Here is a 19391-nt window from a genome sequence, read left to right on the forward strand (position 1 = left end):
TCTTCTTGACTTGTTTCCAAATTAATGGCAATACCTGCAAATATTTGCTGTTAAGTAATAAGCTGACTTAGAGTTCCAGCAGATAATCTGTGCTAAGTTTTTTCAGGTATAGAGGAGTGCTGAATTTTATCTAATGTTTTTCTTTATCTGTTAAGATGATTATAGCAATGATCTCCTTCCCTTTGCTCATATGGCACATTGTACTGATGTATATTTTTTGATGTTGAATCATTCTTAATTTATAGTGTAAATGCTATTTGTTCATGATGTATTAGATTCAGTTTTCTAGTCCTTATTTAGGATGTTTGAATTTATTTTAATTAGTCAGATGAGATTCTATTTTTTTTTCTTTTTATGAAACTTTTTGCTTTCAAGTTTACATTACAGAGTAAATTGGGTAGCTTTCTCTGTTTTTCTCCTCTCTAAAACAATTTATACTAAATGAAGATGATATATTCCTTTAATTTCTGGTGAAATCTCCCTAAAACCTCCTGAGGATTTGAAAGGAGGGTTGACTTTAGGGTAGTAATTATTTTAAAGTTTATAAGTCTTTTCAGATTACTTTCCTTCCTTTTTCAGTTCCATATATTTTCTAGAAAATTTTCCACTTTAAAGTGGTTAATTTATTCACCAACTAACTCATAGCTTTTTTTATATTTTTCAGTCTCTACTGCAGTTTAACAACTTTTATATTCCTGATATGGTTTATTTATCCATTTCCCCAATATCATTGATAAGTCCTGCTTGACACTTGCCTGTACGAATTCTTTATTTTCAAAAATCAATTTTTGGGAGGTCATTTCTTATGATTATGTTTTGTTTTACTAATTTCTGAAGTTGTATTATATTCTTACTTCTACTGTTTTTGAATATTGCTTTTTTGTTTTTTTCTGAATTCCTGTTGAATGTTTGTTTCAGATTTTCCAATGATTTTTTTTTTACCCTGAGTTTATAAAATATCTTTTAAGTACTGCTTAGTGATTCCAGAAGTTTTATGTGTCATGTTTCCTTTGTTGTTTACTGTTAAATATTTTGTCTTTATGTTGCTTCAGAGATAAAATAACACGCAGTTTGTCAGAAAAATAAATTTGACACACTATGTTTTTCCCTCATTCATCCAAACTGGGAATTTTTTCCATTAAATAATGAGATTTCTTTGATTCCTTTGAATATAGTATGAGTGACTTCTATTTCTATGTAGACTTATTTAAATCATGATGCTTATTACCATGACAACCAAAACTACACAATTTAGCAAATATCTGAGACAAAACCTGCTTTCTAAATAACTCTCCTTCTGCTCCATTTCCTTACCAAAACACCCATGTGTATAATGATTTCCTAAAGAGCGAAAATTTTTTTCTTTGAAATTGTACATTTGTTTTTCATTATTTTGTGACATCATTTGAATTTTCAAATAAAAGAATCCAGAGGAATAAAAAGTATTCAGGTTTTACCAAAACATTATGCACATTGTAATGCTCAACAATCATTTTAAATTATCACATAATAAATACAAAATAATGGTTAAATATTCCCAACTATTAGTATGAAAATTATCATTCACTATGGACAAAATTGTTGTTGTTAGATTTAAATATGAATTATGTTTTCGCTATAAATTGCTTGAAGAATAGTGCAGCTTATTGAGTCAATAAAGAGTTATGTGCTTTTGACTTGAGTACATGTCTTCAAGAGATGGGGAGAAGAATAATTTTGCCAGATCTATTAGAATATGACTTTTTCAGTATGAAACAGTAGTTGTTTTGTCTTTTTTATAGTGACTATGATATTATTTGTAAATATTATTTGAGAACCTACTAGTTTTAATAAAATGTATAAGAAATTCAGTGATTTGCAAGGCTAATCAAAACCTTCTAGCATTCTACCTCTCCAGCTCTTTCTTGAGCCAAGAGTGCAGAGGCTAAAGCTTGGCTATTTCATACAAAGGATAAAACCCATTGCATGGCTGCCCTCCTCCCGTTTCATTGCTAGCCGGGGAAATGCATTTGGCCTCTTTTCAACCCCCGATAACCTGTCCTGCTCAATAGAGTTAACCGAATCTGTGTTTATTATGCTCTCTGTGCCCGTCATTTGAGCATAGAGGCAGTTCTGCCAGAATAAATAATGCTGCTGTGCCGTTCAGACAGGAGAGCAGAATGTCCCATTCTGGCTCTTGGTGACCCTGTCTCTCCCTGAAAGAAAAAATAAAATAAAATAAATAACACCAGGAAGGAAATGTCAGTACCACTATTTATTGTTCCCCTTTTTTGAATATAATTTTCGAATGGAGGAGGATGTGCTTTTCAGCTAAAGGACATTTTTAGTTTTTGTCAGCCTCATGCTTTGAACTTTTCTCTCTTTGCATACTGTCTCAATAAAAATACATTTTCCAAGCCTGGCTTCTTTATGCATGCAGGTGTAATACGTGGTGAAGGTGCAGTTATGGTGGTTATCACTTATTGAGTGTTACCTATAAATGAGCCAAGCTTGGAGCTAAGGATTATTACTGTTTATATTGAGATTAGTCATGAGGTAGGCATTATTGTCTGCTTTTTTCAAATAAAGAGACTGGAATTCAGAGAGGTTAAGTAAATGTCCCAAGTCATACAGCTAGGAAGTCAGATTTAAAAACCTGTCTTTCCAAAAATGCTTCCCACATTGAAGACAATCAGAAGAGTGAGACAAAAAAAATAGTTTTGAAGCTAAAACATTTTCGAATTAACCCTTTGATATATAGGTAATTTCTTTATTTCCATTGAAATTGGTATTAAAGTTAAAAATATATGAATAATGGCATGACCCTGAGGGCAAAGCTGTTCTCTGTTTCTTTGTATCTGTCTATCTAGCATCCAGCACAGTGCTTTGCAAAACAATGTACTCAATACAGATTTCTTGAAATGGTGAATGAACTCATAAATGAATTAAGTAAAACCTAACTTAAAAGTCACTATCAAGAGAAGAGTCATGTGGTACATTGCAAAAACTGGTCCCAATTCTTTGTTATTCTCTGCATCCATGCCCTACACAATATGACTTTGATGCTTCTGTTATCAAGAGATTAAGTCTATTTCCTCTGCCTTTGAATGTGAGCTGCACTTGTGACTTACTTCAGCCATGAGAATACAGCAAAATTGATGGTGTGCCAATTCCAAAGCCTTGCACCAATCTTCTTTCCCAGATGTCTGTCACTGCCACGTGAATAAGACCGGGCTGTCTTGCTGAAAAAAGAGAGACAGACATGGGCTGCTCCAGCAAGGCATTGGGGTTAGGTCACCTTGCACCTGCCGGTGCCCTTCAGGCGGCTCAGGCTGACACAGACTTGTGAACAATATATTCTTTTAAGGCACTCAGTTTGAGGGTGCTCCTTATCCAGCAACATCCACTAGCTACAAGTCACTATCTGATTAATTTTCATTGCTGCTACTTGGAACCACAAGTTTTGAGTATGTAGACGATTTGTAGAAAGACAGTTCTCCATTTCACAAGTGACTTGAGAGATTCTGAGATGATCTTCCTTCCCAGTGCTTACAAACTTTGATTTGACATCTTCTGGGCCAATAAAATCTCAAACCTTTGGGTAATTAAGAGTTTTGTTTTTCAATACTTACATTAAATTGCAAACATACTCAGAAGTGCTCTTTAAAACACCTAGCTGCCAGAACCTCATGGTGGTGGGGGTGGGCGGAATGGGAAAATATAAGTCAAAGGACAAAGGATACAAAGTGCCAAATGTGTAGAATGAAGGAACTGAAAGGTCTCATGGGGAGGACAGATATCAATCTTTAACATAAATGAAAACAATAACGGGATAAATACTGCTGTGATTGTGTTCAGCTTCTTCAAGAACGTATTGTGATCTCTGCCTGAAGCTCTAGGCCGTTCACACGTCTTGCGTGGAATTTTCTTCCTTGTGGTCACTTTGTATTAACACACGGTGCTTCAGCTTCTTGTAGTTGGTGGCGTCAATCACAGTAAGGTTCGCTAAGGTTCTAACACCGTGTTTGACTTGGCAGTGCCAAAATAAATATGCAGTTCAGTGCTTCTCATTTAACAAGTGTTTAACTAGTCATCTCTACCCATGTGTAGATGTGGTTTAGGTAACCATACCTTTTTTTTAAAAAAAAATGTTTTATTGAGGTATAACATAGCTGAAGTGCACATATTACATATGCTGTTCAATGGATTTTTACACATGTAATATGACTATGTAACTTGGGCACACGTTAAAACGTAGAGTATATCCAACGCTCCAGAAGGCTTCTTTGCGCACTTTGTAAATGCCTGGCTCCTTCTGCTCCGTGTTATGTGCAGGAGATGCATATCTAATGTTGGGTGTGGTAGTAATTCATTCTTATTTCTGTGTAATATTCCTTTACAGAAATATGCATGCACATACCACTATTTAGCAGAACTTAGTTATTTCCTCTTATTGACAGGCACTTAGGTTTTGACAAGTATAAATAAAGCAGCCCTGAACATTCTTATGCATGTCTTTTAGTGGACATATGTGCTCGCTTTCCTGGATATGTGCCCAGAAGTGGAATTTCTGGGACATTCAGTAATTGTGTGATTAGCTTTGGTAGATGAATCCAAACCATTTTCCAAATTTCAAATTTAAGCTACTACCAGCCACGTATGAGGGTTCTGGTTGCACCTCCTTCCACACATCCCACATGGACAGTTGTGTGTCGGCTCTTCTCACTGTGGTCGATGTTTATTCATGTTTCTGTCTGTGCTTCCTGACCATCCTGTTTAATAACTGCAGAATTCTTGATGGAGCAGTGGTGTCATATTTATATTTACTTAATAGTCTACTATTCTCCTGAAATGAGAGTTGTTTTAGACTAGGAATGCAAAAGTTAACATAAATTAAATATTATTTATGGTTTTTAAAAAATGTGTGGTAGGCTGAGTTGCTTGTTTCTAAAGATGCTTTTGGTAACAAAACACATATATATCACTGTTATAAATGCAGCCTATTATGAATAAGGACATATATTCATTAAAAGTACAAAGTATTTATGCTTTTAAGCTAGGAGTTGTGTGGATGGACTTAGAGAAAATTTTATCAAGAGAACTAAGCCAGGCATAGAAAGAGAAATACGGCATCTTCACACTTAAAAATAAATAAGTAAATAAATAAACGAACCGGTGGGGAGGGAAGAAGACACAACAATCACAACAACTCCTTGATTTTGTTAAGACATGAACAGATACGATATTGATGGGGGGGGAACGCAGAGAGGGATTGATAAAGGAACACCAAAAATCAACTTTATTGTATACTGATAAACTAAAACTTAAGAAAAGCTTTGAGTGCTAGCTTTCACCATATGAAGGATAGAAGTAACATTGTATTATTTTTACTCTTGTTATCTACTGCAGTATCTACTTACAGTTGTTTATGAACTGCCAATTTTTAAATCCTAAATAGAGACAGTTCCCTTCCTGGTTTCTACATAGGTCAGGGTTAGACTGTGTCTATGACCAGCAGTTGGAAGTGGTTTTAGGCAGTTCTTCATAGCCTTGCAGCCACAGGACCTAGAGTTAGGTGGCCTGGATTCAAATTCGGGATCCATCTTATATTAATGTGTGTCCTTGAGCAACCTGATCACAGTTCTCTGTCTCAGTATTTCCTCTGCAAAATAGAAATAATTATTGCATTTATTTCATAGGGTAGTTGTTAACATTACATGACGTAGTGCATTTTCAAAGGCATGTAACAGTGCTTGGTACACAGTGCTCAATGAAATATTAGCTCTAGTTTTCATCCTCATTTTGGGATTTTCTTACATATCCAGGCTAATTAACTGCAACCTTCACCTCAAGGGGTCCCCAAGTATGCACTTCCTGACTTCTGATCCAGAGGGAGGAAGTGCAAGGAAGGACTGTGCATAGGAATGATGTTGCTTTGCATGATACCATGCAGGAAAGAGGAAGGCAGACGCTGCTTTGGTCATCTCCCACCTTCTAGCTCAGCTTGTCAGCAACTGCAAACTTTTCCCATCATTTCTGGCATGGATTCGGAGAGCAATAAGCTTCGTACTTTCTTCAGTCAAAGAATAAAAGGGTGGGACCCCCAACAATATGCAATGCTGGGGTCACCCCTGCCCCTCCCATCGTCTTCTCATGGACTAGAAAACCCTGGCCGATTTAGAGAAGATAAGGAATGGGCAGTTAACCTCCACGGAGAGTACACCTTGCCAATTAAATACACATACACACTCATTTTAAATAAATAAACGAGCATTCTGACAGCACAGTTGGTGGACGCCACATCACAGTACAGCCTCCCCAGGTACTTTCCACCCTGACCTTGTGTGTGAGCCCATCTGAGCTCAAGGGCAGTAAGTCTGAACAGCAAGATTGCTCAAGTCTGGAACGTGCATATTATTTCCTTCTTACCCAGTCTGGGGTCCTACTGAGCTATCATCAGCCTAAGAGCTGACTCAGCTCTAACTCCATCTAAGGGTTTTGTGCCAAGCAGAATTAAGTGATTTCCTGCACTAACTAAATACTTAGGGAACTCTCTAGAGAATCTCCTTGCCTAGGGATGATTGAGGATAAAACCCGGCTTCTACACACCTTCAGGTCCCTCTGCTCAGATGAAGAGAGTTTGTCCGCACTCTGAGGTAGACATTCTCTGTAATTCAGACTGTTCCCTACCTACTCTACTGCACTCTATATTATACACGGAAGGCAAAATCTATACATGGAAGAAAGAATCTAAACCAAACAGATGGCTTGGCATTTAATATTTCATCTAATACAGAAGGTGCTGTATTTTACTAATGAGCTAATGCAAGTTAGACAGTTTTGTTAACTATCAGGAAAGCTCTCAAGAGAATTCCGAGGCAGAATTTGAACTAAGACAGGCTACTTCATTAACATGTTAATTTTGCCTGTAGGATTGAATCCCAGTTGATCAAATGACCTCTGTCAGTTCCTCCTTGCCAGAAATTGGATGTTGAGTTAAATGTCTGTGTAATGGGAGTCAGCTATCAATAAAGGGAAAGATAGTAATGCTGACTGCTACATAGTATGGGCATTTTGCTGGCTAAAAGTTCTTATAACTATCCTGCCAACGTTGCTGTTGCAATAACAGACACATATTTCATTCAGTCATCAGTGATGAAATAGATTTTTAAATGAACATGTTATGGTTCTCAGTAATTGCAAAAGTAGTCCTAGAAATGCTTTAAATTTACATTTAATACTTCTCCTGACAACGTATTTCCTTCCTTACCATCTTTTGTTAAAAAGCATTTTTGTTTTGTAACCAAATATGTTTGGAATCCAGTGTTGATAAAATGTGAAAAAAAAAATTACTTAGGAGGAGTGCCCCTTCAACAAAATGTATGGTACTCTAGATTACTAATTAACAATTAATTTCCCAGTCTTAGCCAGACTCCATTAACATTATCTGTTGCTCACCTGCAGCTTCAGAAGCCTTGGTGGCTGAGCACCTGTCCACTGTGTGTCAACACAAAATTGGGATGAGGAAGTGTGTGCAAAGTGACATGGTGTCACCGGTGTCTCTTACGCCTTTCCCTAAATTCTACCAAAACTATATGCTGTAATTATAGGGCCCCCTGCTGAGGACAGCTGGGAGACAACCAAGGGAGTCAGACGTGAGAGCCCAAGGGTCCTGATATAAGCAGGCGCAGGAGCCCTCCGTGCTTGAGACCAGCGCAGGGCTGGCTCCTGCGGCCCCTGCTGCCCCTCTGTCACTGGGAAACGAGATGCCTTTCTCCTTCCATTGCTGGGCTCCAGTTTCCTCTCTCATCCCCTAAGGTTACTGATGTCCCTTTCCTCCACCCAATCAAAAAATGTCCTAACGTGTATTTAATCATATGTTTTTAAATAAAGCGTTTTAAATAGATTGATGATAAAATTATTGTAATACTCAGTAAGAACATGTAGAAAATGAAGAAATCACCTGTAGGCCCACCATTCTGTGACTTCTACTGTTAGTATGTGCTTTATTATTCCTGTGCTGTGGGTTTATTTTTTTAACGTGGTTGAAATTGTACTATAAATCTTCTAGAGGTATACAGTTTGTTTCTAGCTTTTGTTTTTAGCTTAAACAAAAATCTTCAGCTTTCATGAACATTTCCCATGTTTTCATATTGTCTTTATAAACATCAGTTGGATCTTTCTGGTTATAAAAATAACATCGTTTCAATATAGAAGCCTTAGAAAATGTGGAAGAATAAAAAAAATGTAAACATTTCCTCTTCTCGGGCTTGCTCTATTTCTTTCCGGGTCTCCTGGATGTATAAATGAGGTTATTCTTTATACAGAATTAATATATTGCTTTCTGTTAACTTGACAGTTTCATTAAATTAATTCATCATGTGATGCATGCTATTTAATTAATTGTGTCTTTAGTGTGGGATATTGTTATTTCTTTTTGTTGTTACTGTAATTAAGATAACAATGAACATCCTTGTTCATGAGTCTTTAATTGCATTTCTGATCGTTTTCTTAGTATAGTTTCCTGTACGTAGAAGCACTGTTTCAAATGATGGGAACTTTCTAAAGCTCTATGCCATAGAATCAAATAGCTTTTGAGGGAGATTCTATCAATTTAAACTTTCAAAACAAGTTTATGGAACAATACCTTTCTCACCCTAATTTTTAAAACTTTATTTCTTTGCAATCATAATGATATTAACATTTTTAATATGCCTATTATCTATTTATATTTCTTCTATTAATCATTTTCTTCATTTATATAGTAAGCTTAATCATGAACTTTTTTTTAATGTCTTTGCAATCATAATGATATTAACATTTTTAATATGCCTATTATCTATTTATACTTCTTCTATTAATCATTTTCTTCATTTATATAGTAAGCTTAATCATGAACTTTTTTTTAATGAAAAGGAAACTTTCATGTATTGGAGACGCACTATATATCAGCGATTATCCTAGAACTGTATTTACATCCCCTGTAATTCTAGTAACTATCTAGGTGGGCAAATCTTACTTATTTTATTTTTATACACGTTGAAACTGTAGTTCAGGAAATTTAAGTAACTTGCCCACAGCTGTCCAACTAAAAAGCGTTTGAACCAATATTCCTACCTAAGACTGAACAAATCCAAGGTCTGACGAGCTTTATCAGGAAGCTGCTACAAGATAAATGATGCAGCTCATTACACGGACAACCCGTGCCCACACATGTGCACACACATCACACACATGCACATACAACCAAAATAAAGCAGTGAATCCACCCGAGACCTCAGCACCATTGTAAACTGAGTGCACATCATTCCCGACATCTGTTTGTGCACATAATAAAAACAGCAGGAAGGAGAGAACAATGGATGGATGTCAGATGATGGACGGACAACTAGACAGTCAATAGATTGAAAAAGCCTAAAAAAATGAATGACACAACACATTTTTAAATAATACCTCTGCCAGAAGCTTAATTTTATTTAAGCTACTTATCCTGCAAAAGAGTTTAATAGTTGCAAAGGTGTCTAATACTTGTGTAATTGCATCTTTAAATATTTCTTTTGATCTTTCCCAAAACCAAAATCAGAAGAGATGATTTATTTGTTCTTTTGTACCTTTTATAATTTCTTCTTTTAACATTTAACTGTCTAATCCATGTAGGATTTATTTGGACACATAAGGTGAGGTACAAAGCTATCTGTTTTTACTTCTAAAAAAAAATAAATCAATTAGTTAGAGAGCTACATTAAATGATTCATTTTTTTTTCTTTCCTCTCACTGCTTTGTATTCTTTGACATATGAAGTTTATTGTGAGGTGTTTGTTTTGTTTTTTTTTTTTAACGTTTACTTGTAGGTGTTTGTGGGGTACAGTGTGTTGTTTCAATATATGCATAGACTGCACAATGATTCATTTAGGGCAGATGGCAGTTTTGTACCTGTTAGTCCCCCACTTCTCCGCCCCTCCCACCTTCCTCCCCTTCCAGCCTCTGGTAACTGCTATTATTCTCTCTTCTTCTATGAGAATTGCTTTTCTTTTTCTTTAGATTGCACCTATGAGTCAGATCGTGTGGTATTTGTCTTACTGTGCCTGACTTAATTCACTTAACATGATGGTTTCCAGTTCCATCCATGTTGCTGCAAAAGATAGGATATCATTTGTTTTTAATAGCCTAATAGAATTCCATTCTGTATATATGCCACGGTTTTAGTTGTTTTTTTAAAAATTTTTAATCCATTCATCCATTGGTGGGCATTTAGGTTGATTCCACCTCTTGGCTATTGTGAATAGTGTTAAAATGAACATGGGAGTGCGGGTGTCATTTCCATATATGGATTTCATTGTTATCATAGCTCTTCTAACTAGATGTTATCTCACTGTGGTTATTGAGAGTTTTTAAAATGCTCTCCTTCCTACTTATATTTCTACCATGTACAACCAATGATCTTACAAACAGAATATCCTAGAATCCACACCTTTTTTAAAGAAAATAAATGATCATTTAAGTGGCATATTACAGGCCCTAAAGCATTAGGATTATGTACTGTTTATGAATAAGAAAATATGGGTGCATAAATAGAGTTGGTTGCCGATTTGATTCTGCAATTTGGACAAAGCAAGTGGAGAGGAAATAAAAATTCTGTCACCAATGAATGTAATGGGTATCTACACTATGAGAACTATAATGACAACAGAATAGTGTATCCATTGATAGTTTAGGTCAACAATGTGGAAGAGGTGGGTGCGTGTCCTCTTGGTGGACAGTGTTCCAGAATCATCTAGGGGCTTCTGTGCAAAAAGCCCCCTCATGCACACTCCCCTACCCCTCCTGTGCACCCCTCCTTCACAGAACCCTGGTTGTTAGAGTCACTGTCACTGCTTCAGGTTAGTCTTACTCCTTTCCTTATTCACTATGTGGACTCAAACATCTGAGATTTTATCATCCAAGACTGTATTAAGTTCCACAAGAGAAAGTTTACATTGAATAAAGGAGTGTCAAAAGGTGCTGTATGATTTCTTTAAAGGAATGGAAATCATCACGTTGAAGGAATACCTACACTCCATGTTTATTGAAGCTTTATTTACAGTAGCCAACAGTTGGAATCAACCTAAGTGTCCTTTGGCAGATGACTGGATAAGGAAAATGTAGTATATGCACTCAGTGGAGTACTACTGTGCCTTAAAAAAAATGAAATTCTGCCATTAGCAGCAACATGGATGAACTTAGAGAAAATTATGTTAAGTGAAATTAGTCAGGCACAGAAAGAGAAATAGCACGTCTCCACTCATAAGTGGAAATGAGAGAGAGAGAGAGAGAGAGAGAGAGAGAGAGAAAGGAAGAAAGAATCACAATAATGCATTAAACTTTCAAAGAAAACACAACAGAACTGTGGTCATTAGAGGTTGGAAATGGGGAGGGGAAAGAGGTTGGGGAGAAACTAGTTAAGGGTCACAAAGACTGATTACATTATATAAACATGAGTATACTAATTATCCTGATTTGATCACCACATATTGTACATATGTGTTGATATTTGATTCTGTACTCCACAAACATATATAATCAATCAATCAATCAATAAAAGTTAAAAACATGTTTCCTTCAACATTTCACTTTCTTCTATCTTTTTTATAAGAATTCCTTTTGGAAATAACAATATAATTTTTGAGGTGGATAAATTTGAGCTATCAAAGCACATGCGTGTGACTTAATTGAGATTTACCTTATATTGTACATGTATACGATTAAGAAATTCTTGATTTACTGCTTGTGTAGCCTAACAAGGTACAAGTAACAGCTAATGAGAACCACTCGACACTTAGGCTCAAGTTCCTTTAGGAAAAGCAAGTCCAATCAAAAGGGACAGGCACAAGGACTGTTTTAGAAAAACAAATAGTTACCACTCAGGTATTGTTACATTTTTACTTTACAAATTAATGTGTTTTTATTACTGTATCTGTGTTTGAATCAAAGCATTAAAAGAACACTTGGCTTTGCTGACTTTCAGAGTTTTCCACCAGACTCTAAGGTAATTATTTCCATATTTTTATTCCAAATCGGCAGTGCCATACTAAGTGGTTGGATTCCTCTGACTTGAGGCAGCGATAAGCCAAGCGTCATGGAGGGGCTTTAAGGATGCCCACTTACTCTGGTGTGTTGTTTTGTTTCAGCATGCAGGCATTGGATATCGGAATATTAGACATCTTTGGTTTTGAAGAATTTCAAAAGAATGGATTTGAACAAGTAAGTAGGCTTTCTTTTGAAATTTTATAAATTTTTATGGCTTTTTTTCAACCAAGTTCTTTTCTAATTCAGTAGAGACTTTTAGTGTGATTGCTTGCAGATATGGAATTCATATAAGTACTTTACTGTCATGTTTTTAAATTAATATCTCTAGTTTGTGGACATCATTTTTATGTGGTCTTATAAATTACCAGCTTGCGTACCTGTAAAAAACAGAGGCATTTGTTTTAAAAGACAATTGTGGATGAAGACCTGAGTCATGCTTATGGAAATGCTGTTTCAGCTAGAGCGTGAGGACATGAGTATTTGGAATCAGGGCAAGCACCTTCAGAAACCTCAGCAAAAAATCAGAATGGAAATACTGTACTATCCTAATGCTGCCATCTGTAGATTCATCTCTACATTGCATTCATACACAGGACTATTGGAAATTCATAAGAAAGCATTGGTTATTTTAAATTCATCTACCATTTAGAGCATTTTGAAAAGTACTAAATTACTTAGCTGTAGTACTGCATGAATAGTTTTATCAAATTGAGTATACCTAAAAACTAGGTGTTAAAGAAGAGAGTAGAAATACAACTTGATTAGCAAGTAGAAAAGGGAAATAAAACTATAGAAAGGCTCAGGTGAAAAGACAGAAACCCAACCTACGTCATATCACAGGAAGAATTACAGCTGTGCACCGTTTGGGAGAACTTTCAATAATTATGTAGTTTGTTTAGCTTCATATTTTTAAGGTAGATAATGTGACAATTAATGACACTTGATAAGGAATTAAATACAATGTGTTCAAAACCCAATTCTGTGACTTTTAATGAAGATTTTTTTTTTTCAGCCAAGGAGAATAATCAATAGTGAGCCTTTGTTTCCTTATTTGTAAAATTAGGATAATAATAGACTTACGGAGTTGTGAGACTAAACATGATTGCAATTATGAGGTTCTGATATCACCTCTTAGTACACTGTACATATTTAAGAAGTGGTGCGTAGCTACTATAGCTGTTGTAAATGGGAACACCTAGAAACCTTTTAAAATTCAGCCAGTTTTATTTCTAAAAACGTTGTGCATCATCCCATGTGTAGATTCTAAATCGTGTTGACTCACCTAATCTGGGGTGAGTCAGCGTGAACCATGTTCTTCACAAAGCTTTACAAAATGTTTAATTTGAAATAAGGCCAAGGAGGCCATAGAGTTCTTCTCCTTTCATACTTTTCCATGGATTAATAGAAAAGAGAAGACTTTATGTGTTTATTTACTGATTGCTTGTTGTAAGAAAAATTGTGAGGAGCACAAGGCAGAAAGCTATGAAGTGTGACCACTGGAATATACAAGAATATGCACAGGTCCACAGGCTGCCTCTGACGATGTACGAGGGGACTTCATAAAGTTCGTGGAAATATTCATATTGCCTTTCAATTTTGTTTTTCCACAAACTTTATGAAGAATCTTCATATTTCTAATCTCAAATGTTTGAATGTTATCTGGCATTGGTATGGATTCCTTGCATTTTTGCCTTAGAAAATATGCAAGCTTCCATGTCTGTCATGAGATGCACTGGTTTATCTGCCTCCTGGTAAGTGACCTGTGGAAATCACAGATGAAATAATGTCCTGTAATGTCCTCCACTAGGGGACTTGCCTCCCAATCTGCTGTTCCACACCCAGACGTGATCATCGATCGAGTCTATGCTAACAATTAATATGCACAAAACATTTACGTCGTTTTCTTATTTAAATGTTTTTATTTTACTACAATTATGTAAATCTTTTATTGTATTTTCTTTCTGCTCAATGTTTTAATAATATATTGGAGAATCTATTCACATTCTCAGAGTTTTGTATAACAAGGAATGACATTTTTTCAGATCCAAAAAATGAATCTCTATTAAATCCCAAAACCTAGTTTTTGGCATTTATGGGTAAAATCTTAAGACTGATTCTTAAGCTAAATTATGAAAAAAATAAACGTTTAAAAAAGTGTATACTGTTTTCTTAGCAGGTTTGCTTGGCTATTGTGCACAATAGTAACAGGAGTCATTTAGAAGGGTAAAATTATGTTCTTTGTGATGAATGCAAATCTCATCTTAAACTGAACTTAGCAAATTCCTAAATTTGCATGTGAACTTGTATTTTAGAGGCCATCAGTTTGAGTGATGCATTCTAGATTCCTTTTTTGCTAACAGAAGGTGGATTTCCTAATTTTTTTTATTTCATGCAAACCTTCAACAACAACAACAACAACAAAATTAATGCCGTATTCAGAATCAAACCTAGGAAAAGTGTTAACGCTTTTAAAATTATTTAATCTGTTTGAGCTATTCCCTAGTATGCCAACTCTTTCAGGATTGAAATTGTGTCTGGTACAGCACTTCGTATACAACAGAGATTTAACGAATGTGTTTTCAATTGAAATTTAAAGAATAAATTTGTACAAAAAATTCCTAACACTGGGCTTCCTTGTGGTTGCCCTTGCTCAGAAATGTATGCACTTCTTGACAATTGTTTCTGTGTAAGGAGCTTGACAAATGTTTAGAATAGGGACACATATGAGATGTTATTAAGAAGCACTCCAAAACTTCAGCATCTCCAGCCTCAGTAGTCTCCAGTCGCTATAACAAATTAAATGAATACTTGTGATACTCTTAAATGAGACTTCATTTTGGCTAAAAGGAAATTGTAGAATTGTTTTCCTTTGACTTTGTCTCAGTCAGTTCAAGCTGCCATAAAACAATACCTTAGACTGGGTAATTGGTAAAAAACAGACATTTAATCTGGAGTCTCTGAAGTCCATGAGCAAGGTGCCAGCAGATTCAGTGTCTGCTGAGAGCTCTCTGCTTTCTAGATGGTGCCTGTTGCTGTGTCCTCACTGGGGGAAGAGCGAGACAGCTCTCTAGGGTCTCTTGTGTAAGGGCATGAATCCCATTCAGAAGGCTGGAGCCCTCATGACCTAATCCCTTTGGAAAAGCCTCATCTTCTAATACCATCATCTTGGTGATTAGTTTTCAACACCTGAATTTTGAGGGCACACAATCATTCAAACCGTGGCAGGCTGTTAATGAATCATTTATATTCAAAACTATTTCTTTTGTGAGGAGTGGGGGAAGTCCTCAAAAAGTTTATGGAAAGATTTGTATTGTCTTTTAATTCTATTTTTCCCCAAACTTTTTGAAGTACCCTCATATTATAATAAAGACATATTTTAGAATATTTAGAATAAAAAATATCATTGCTATAACTCAGCAGTAGTTTGATACTTCAGTGGGAGAGGCAGACTAAATAATTTGAATTTAAAAGTACAATTTAAGAGGCTCTGAATCTGTCACACTGATTAATTAATTATACTATTGTCACCTTGCTCTTTGTTATGTAATAGCTAAATTTCATAAAGTCCTATTTCCTTTATTGTGTACAGTTTATCTCTAGCACTGTAAAAATATTTCCTAAAACCTGGAAGAGAAAGAAAGCCTCTACAGTCTCCTCTCCAGCATTAAAAGTCAGTAAATTCCAAGTATACAGTGCTTGATGAATAGAAAGGTAATAAGCAGGACAAACGTGCCCTCTTGCACACTGCGATGCCAATGACGTCAGCAAAGAGAAAGCAATTTGAGGCATAAGAAGTGAAAATGAGAGGCACACAATCATATTTCTACTTCCAGATGTGATCACGTTTCTAGAAAACCCAGAAGAACTAATGAGACCATTACTACAAACAATCAAAGAACTTGACAAAGTAACAAGTTGTAAAATCAGCGTATAAAATCAATAACATATATTTTAGAAAAAAAATCTTAGAAGATGTAATAAAAAGATGACAATGTTTACATTGTTAAAAATAAGTAAACTACCTAAGTGAGGGTAACTTAAGATGTTTCTCAAAGTCAAAATAGACTTAAACGAATAGAAAAACATACTGCATTCTCAGACAGAAAGACTTAATGGGACAAAGATGCTGATGCCCCCTAAGTTAAAATAACTATAACTCGACGTAATGCCACTATAAATAAATGAAGAGTGAACGATAGAATTAGAACACGTCAGTTTTATGGCTCCTGATAAGTGATGAAATTAGGCAATGAGTATCAAAGACCACTCACAGTATGAAAAGAATGACACCTTATGCAAGACACTGGTCACGTATCACTACCAAGAAGAAAGGAAAGTAGGGAGAAGGGAAGGAAGGAATCTAAAGACGTATGCATCAGTTAAACGTGTGGATGTTATTGGACCCTAATTTGTTAAAATGAGTGTAAAAATTATACAATAATTAAGGTAATGTGAAATCTGGATGTTTGATAAAATTTAAAGAAATTATTGTTCATTATCTTATGTGTGATAAAGGTACCATGATGTGTTTCTTTAAGTCCTTATATCTCAGAAAATCATGCTAGAATGTTTGCTGACTTAATGACACAAGGTCTGGAAGTTGCTTTAAATGAGTCCGCTTTTGAGGGCAATAGAGAAATGGATAAAGCAGAATTGGCCATGAGTTGGTAATTATTGATGATTGTTGAAGAAACCAGATGGTCATGGGGGTTCATTACATTATTTCCTTCACTGTGGACTGTGTTTAAAATCATTCAAATATACCATTTTATTTTTTTTGATAATTTATTATACATATCAATGAGCTACAATGTTGATTTTAAATGATTGTGTACATGAGAAAATTTGAGATTCTATACATATTATTTTACTGAATGCTAGAATTTTTTTCTCTTTAAACATGTTATTACAAAGCTCTGCTGGCTACAGATCTACACCAAAGAGCAAAGTAGTAGAAATAAATGGCTTAATATACAATAATTTCCCTAAATTTCCCCACTAAAAACGTGCATGCGAATACATATAAAGATCCTCTTAAAGCTACAGAGTCTAGTAAAATTATATAACAATAATCCTCTTTAAGAATTTAGAGGGCTACAGATCTACACCAAAGAGCAAAGTAGTAGAAATAAATGGCTTAATATACAATAATTTCCCTAAATTTCCCCACTAAAAACGTGCATGCAAATACATATAAAGACCCTCTTAAAGCTACAGAGTCTAGTAAAATTATATAACAATAATCCTCTTTAAGAATTTAGAGAATTTGGAGAGAGAACACATTTGCTCAAAGTAAAAGTTTATGTTGCATAAGTGAAAAAAAAATGTGGTATATAATCTATCTTCAAGCAAAACTTTGTCTAAACTATTTTCAGAAGAGTCGTCAAGGACTTAACACATGCCCCTACTTACAGACTGTTTTCTAAAAAGTGAGGTTTATTGGAAAGTCCAGATAAACAACAATGGTCAGGCTTGAACTATGTGCTCAAAGAGTCTGGAAAAATCTAGATCCCTTAACGTCCAAAGTTTCATGAAATGATATTATATAACTTGGCAATCTTAACCTCAAAAAATATTCTGAAACCCTTTTATCGTGAAATCACTATCCTGGATATGATAGAAAATAAATCAAATAATAAATTAACTACTATTATTTGGAACTCTTACCAAATACTCTTCACATGGATTATCCCATTTTACAGGTGGGAAACCTGAGAGTGCTACAGTTTCTGCTCTGTAAGAGATTGAACTAGCAGTACCTAGAAGGATTCGTTTATCTGGCTCAATTGAATCAGAGAAATATGGTTCATTCATTCAATAAACATTTATTGTATATGTGCAAAATTCCAGACCCTGTCCCAGGTGGTAAAGCTTACACTGACATTATGGGGTGTTAGGAAGGACACAAATGCCAGAAGGACCGATTCTTTTTCCTTCTTTCCTCTAGCAAGATACCGTGTTCCCCCTTCTGCACCTGTCCCTCCCTCTTTTACATCCCTATTTTTCAGTGTTGCGGCTTTTATGGCTGTATGATGAATTACCTGAAAACTTAGTAGCACAAATAAACATTTATTATGTTCACTAATTCTTGGGGTTGGGAATTTGAACAGGGCACGGGGGGAGGGGGGTCAGGTTGTCTCTAGTCCATAATGTCGGGCACCTCAGCTGCAGTGCTTGAATGCTGGAGGCAAAAGTCATCAGAAGGCTCCTCCAACCACAAATATGGGGGCCTCAGTTCCTCTTTGCATGTGAGTCTGTCCATGTGGGTCTCTTCTTGAGCTTCTACCATGAGTCCGATTATTTTCCTATACGATCTGTAACTCTTATAGCAGCCCTCTCAGAAAATTCAGGGATGTTCCCCAGGCATTTACAGGGCCAAGTAAGAATTCAGACGTGTGGCTCCAGTGCTTCATGTGCCATGCCATCAATTAAGTTTTCAGTACCTTTAAGCTTTGCATTTAATTCTAGATAAAGACAACTATTTGAAAAGGGNGAAGGCTCCTCCAACCACAAATATGGGGGCCTCAGTTCCTCTTTGCATGTGAGTCTGTCCATGTGGGTCTCTTCTTGAGCTTCTACCATGAGTCCGATTATTTTCCTATACGATCTGTAACTCTTATAGCAGCCCTCTCAGAAAATTCAGGGATGTTCCCCAGGCATTTACAGGGCCAAGTAAGAATTCAGACGTGTGGCTCCAGTGCTTCATGTGCCATGCCATCAATTAAGTTTTCAGTACCTTTAAGCTTTGCATTTAATTCTAGATAAAGACAACTATTTGAAAAGGGACAAGTATTTCAGTAGAAATGATATATTAACCATTGTTTTAAGCCCATATTAATAAATTTACATAAAGGCATATTAATTAAGCTGAAGGTTTACTGCTAAAAAGAAAACCAAATAACAAGCTTTAAAAAAATGATGAACAATTTGATATAGTTAAAAAAAAAAAAAAGCATTTTCACCAGAGGTTGTGTTTTCACCTTTGGGCATGACTTCTATTTAAACTGAGTGACGTATCTTGTGTAAAATGTATCATACAAAATATCTAAAAATGTTTTTCTCTTAATTTGTATTTTTTCAATTCTGATCTTAGCATATTATACAGAATTTGGCAATAAATTTAGCCAATTGGTTTGCTGTTGGCTGGCTCCTTTTTGAAGACCAATCCTTTAAATCCCGAAGTAGCAATTCCATGCATTAAAGGAGAATATAGTCATGAATTAAACTCATCAAAATACTGGATTTGTTTTTTGAAACTGTGTTGGTCTGTGTAATGCATAATTTTAAAAAAAAGTTGTAGGAGAAAGTGTTTTTTATCTGTATAAAAATGATGTTTTTATGTATGT

The 19391-nt window shown here is 35.5% G+C and overlaps 1 protein-coding gene across 1 annotated transcript in view; it reads left to right on the forward strand.

Moving 5' to 3' along the window:
- MYO16 (myosin XVI) overlaps nt 1-19391 on the forward strand; it is a gene marked incomplete at both ends in the record, with an annotated part of 268499 nt that overhangs the window by 69185 nt on the left and 179923 nt on the right. The window contains one exon of the mRNA XM_008589028.1: nt 12147-12219. Within this exon, the coding sequence (XP_008587250.1) occupies nt 12147-12219 (73 nt within the window). The remainder of the gene's footprint in view (nt 1-12146; nt 12220-19391) is intronic.

The sequence above is a fragment of the Galeopterus variegatus genome, unplaced genomic scaffold, assembly GCF_000696425.1.
Source record: "Galeopterus variegatus unplaced genomic scaffold, G_variegatus-3.0.2 Scaffold5165, whole genome shotgun sequence".
Classification (NCBI taxonomy): Eukaryota; Metazoa; Chordata; class Mammalia; order Dermoptera; family Cynocephalidae; genus Galeopterus; species Galeopterus variegatus.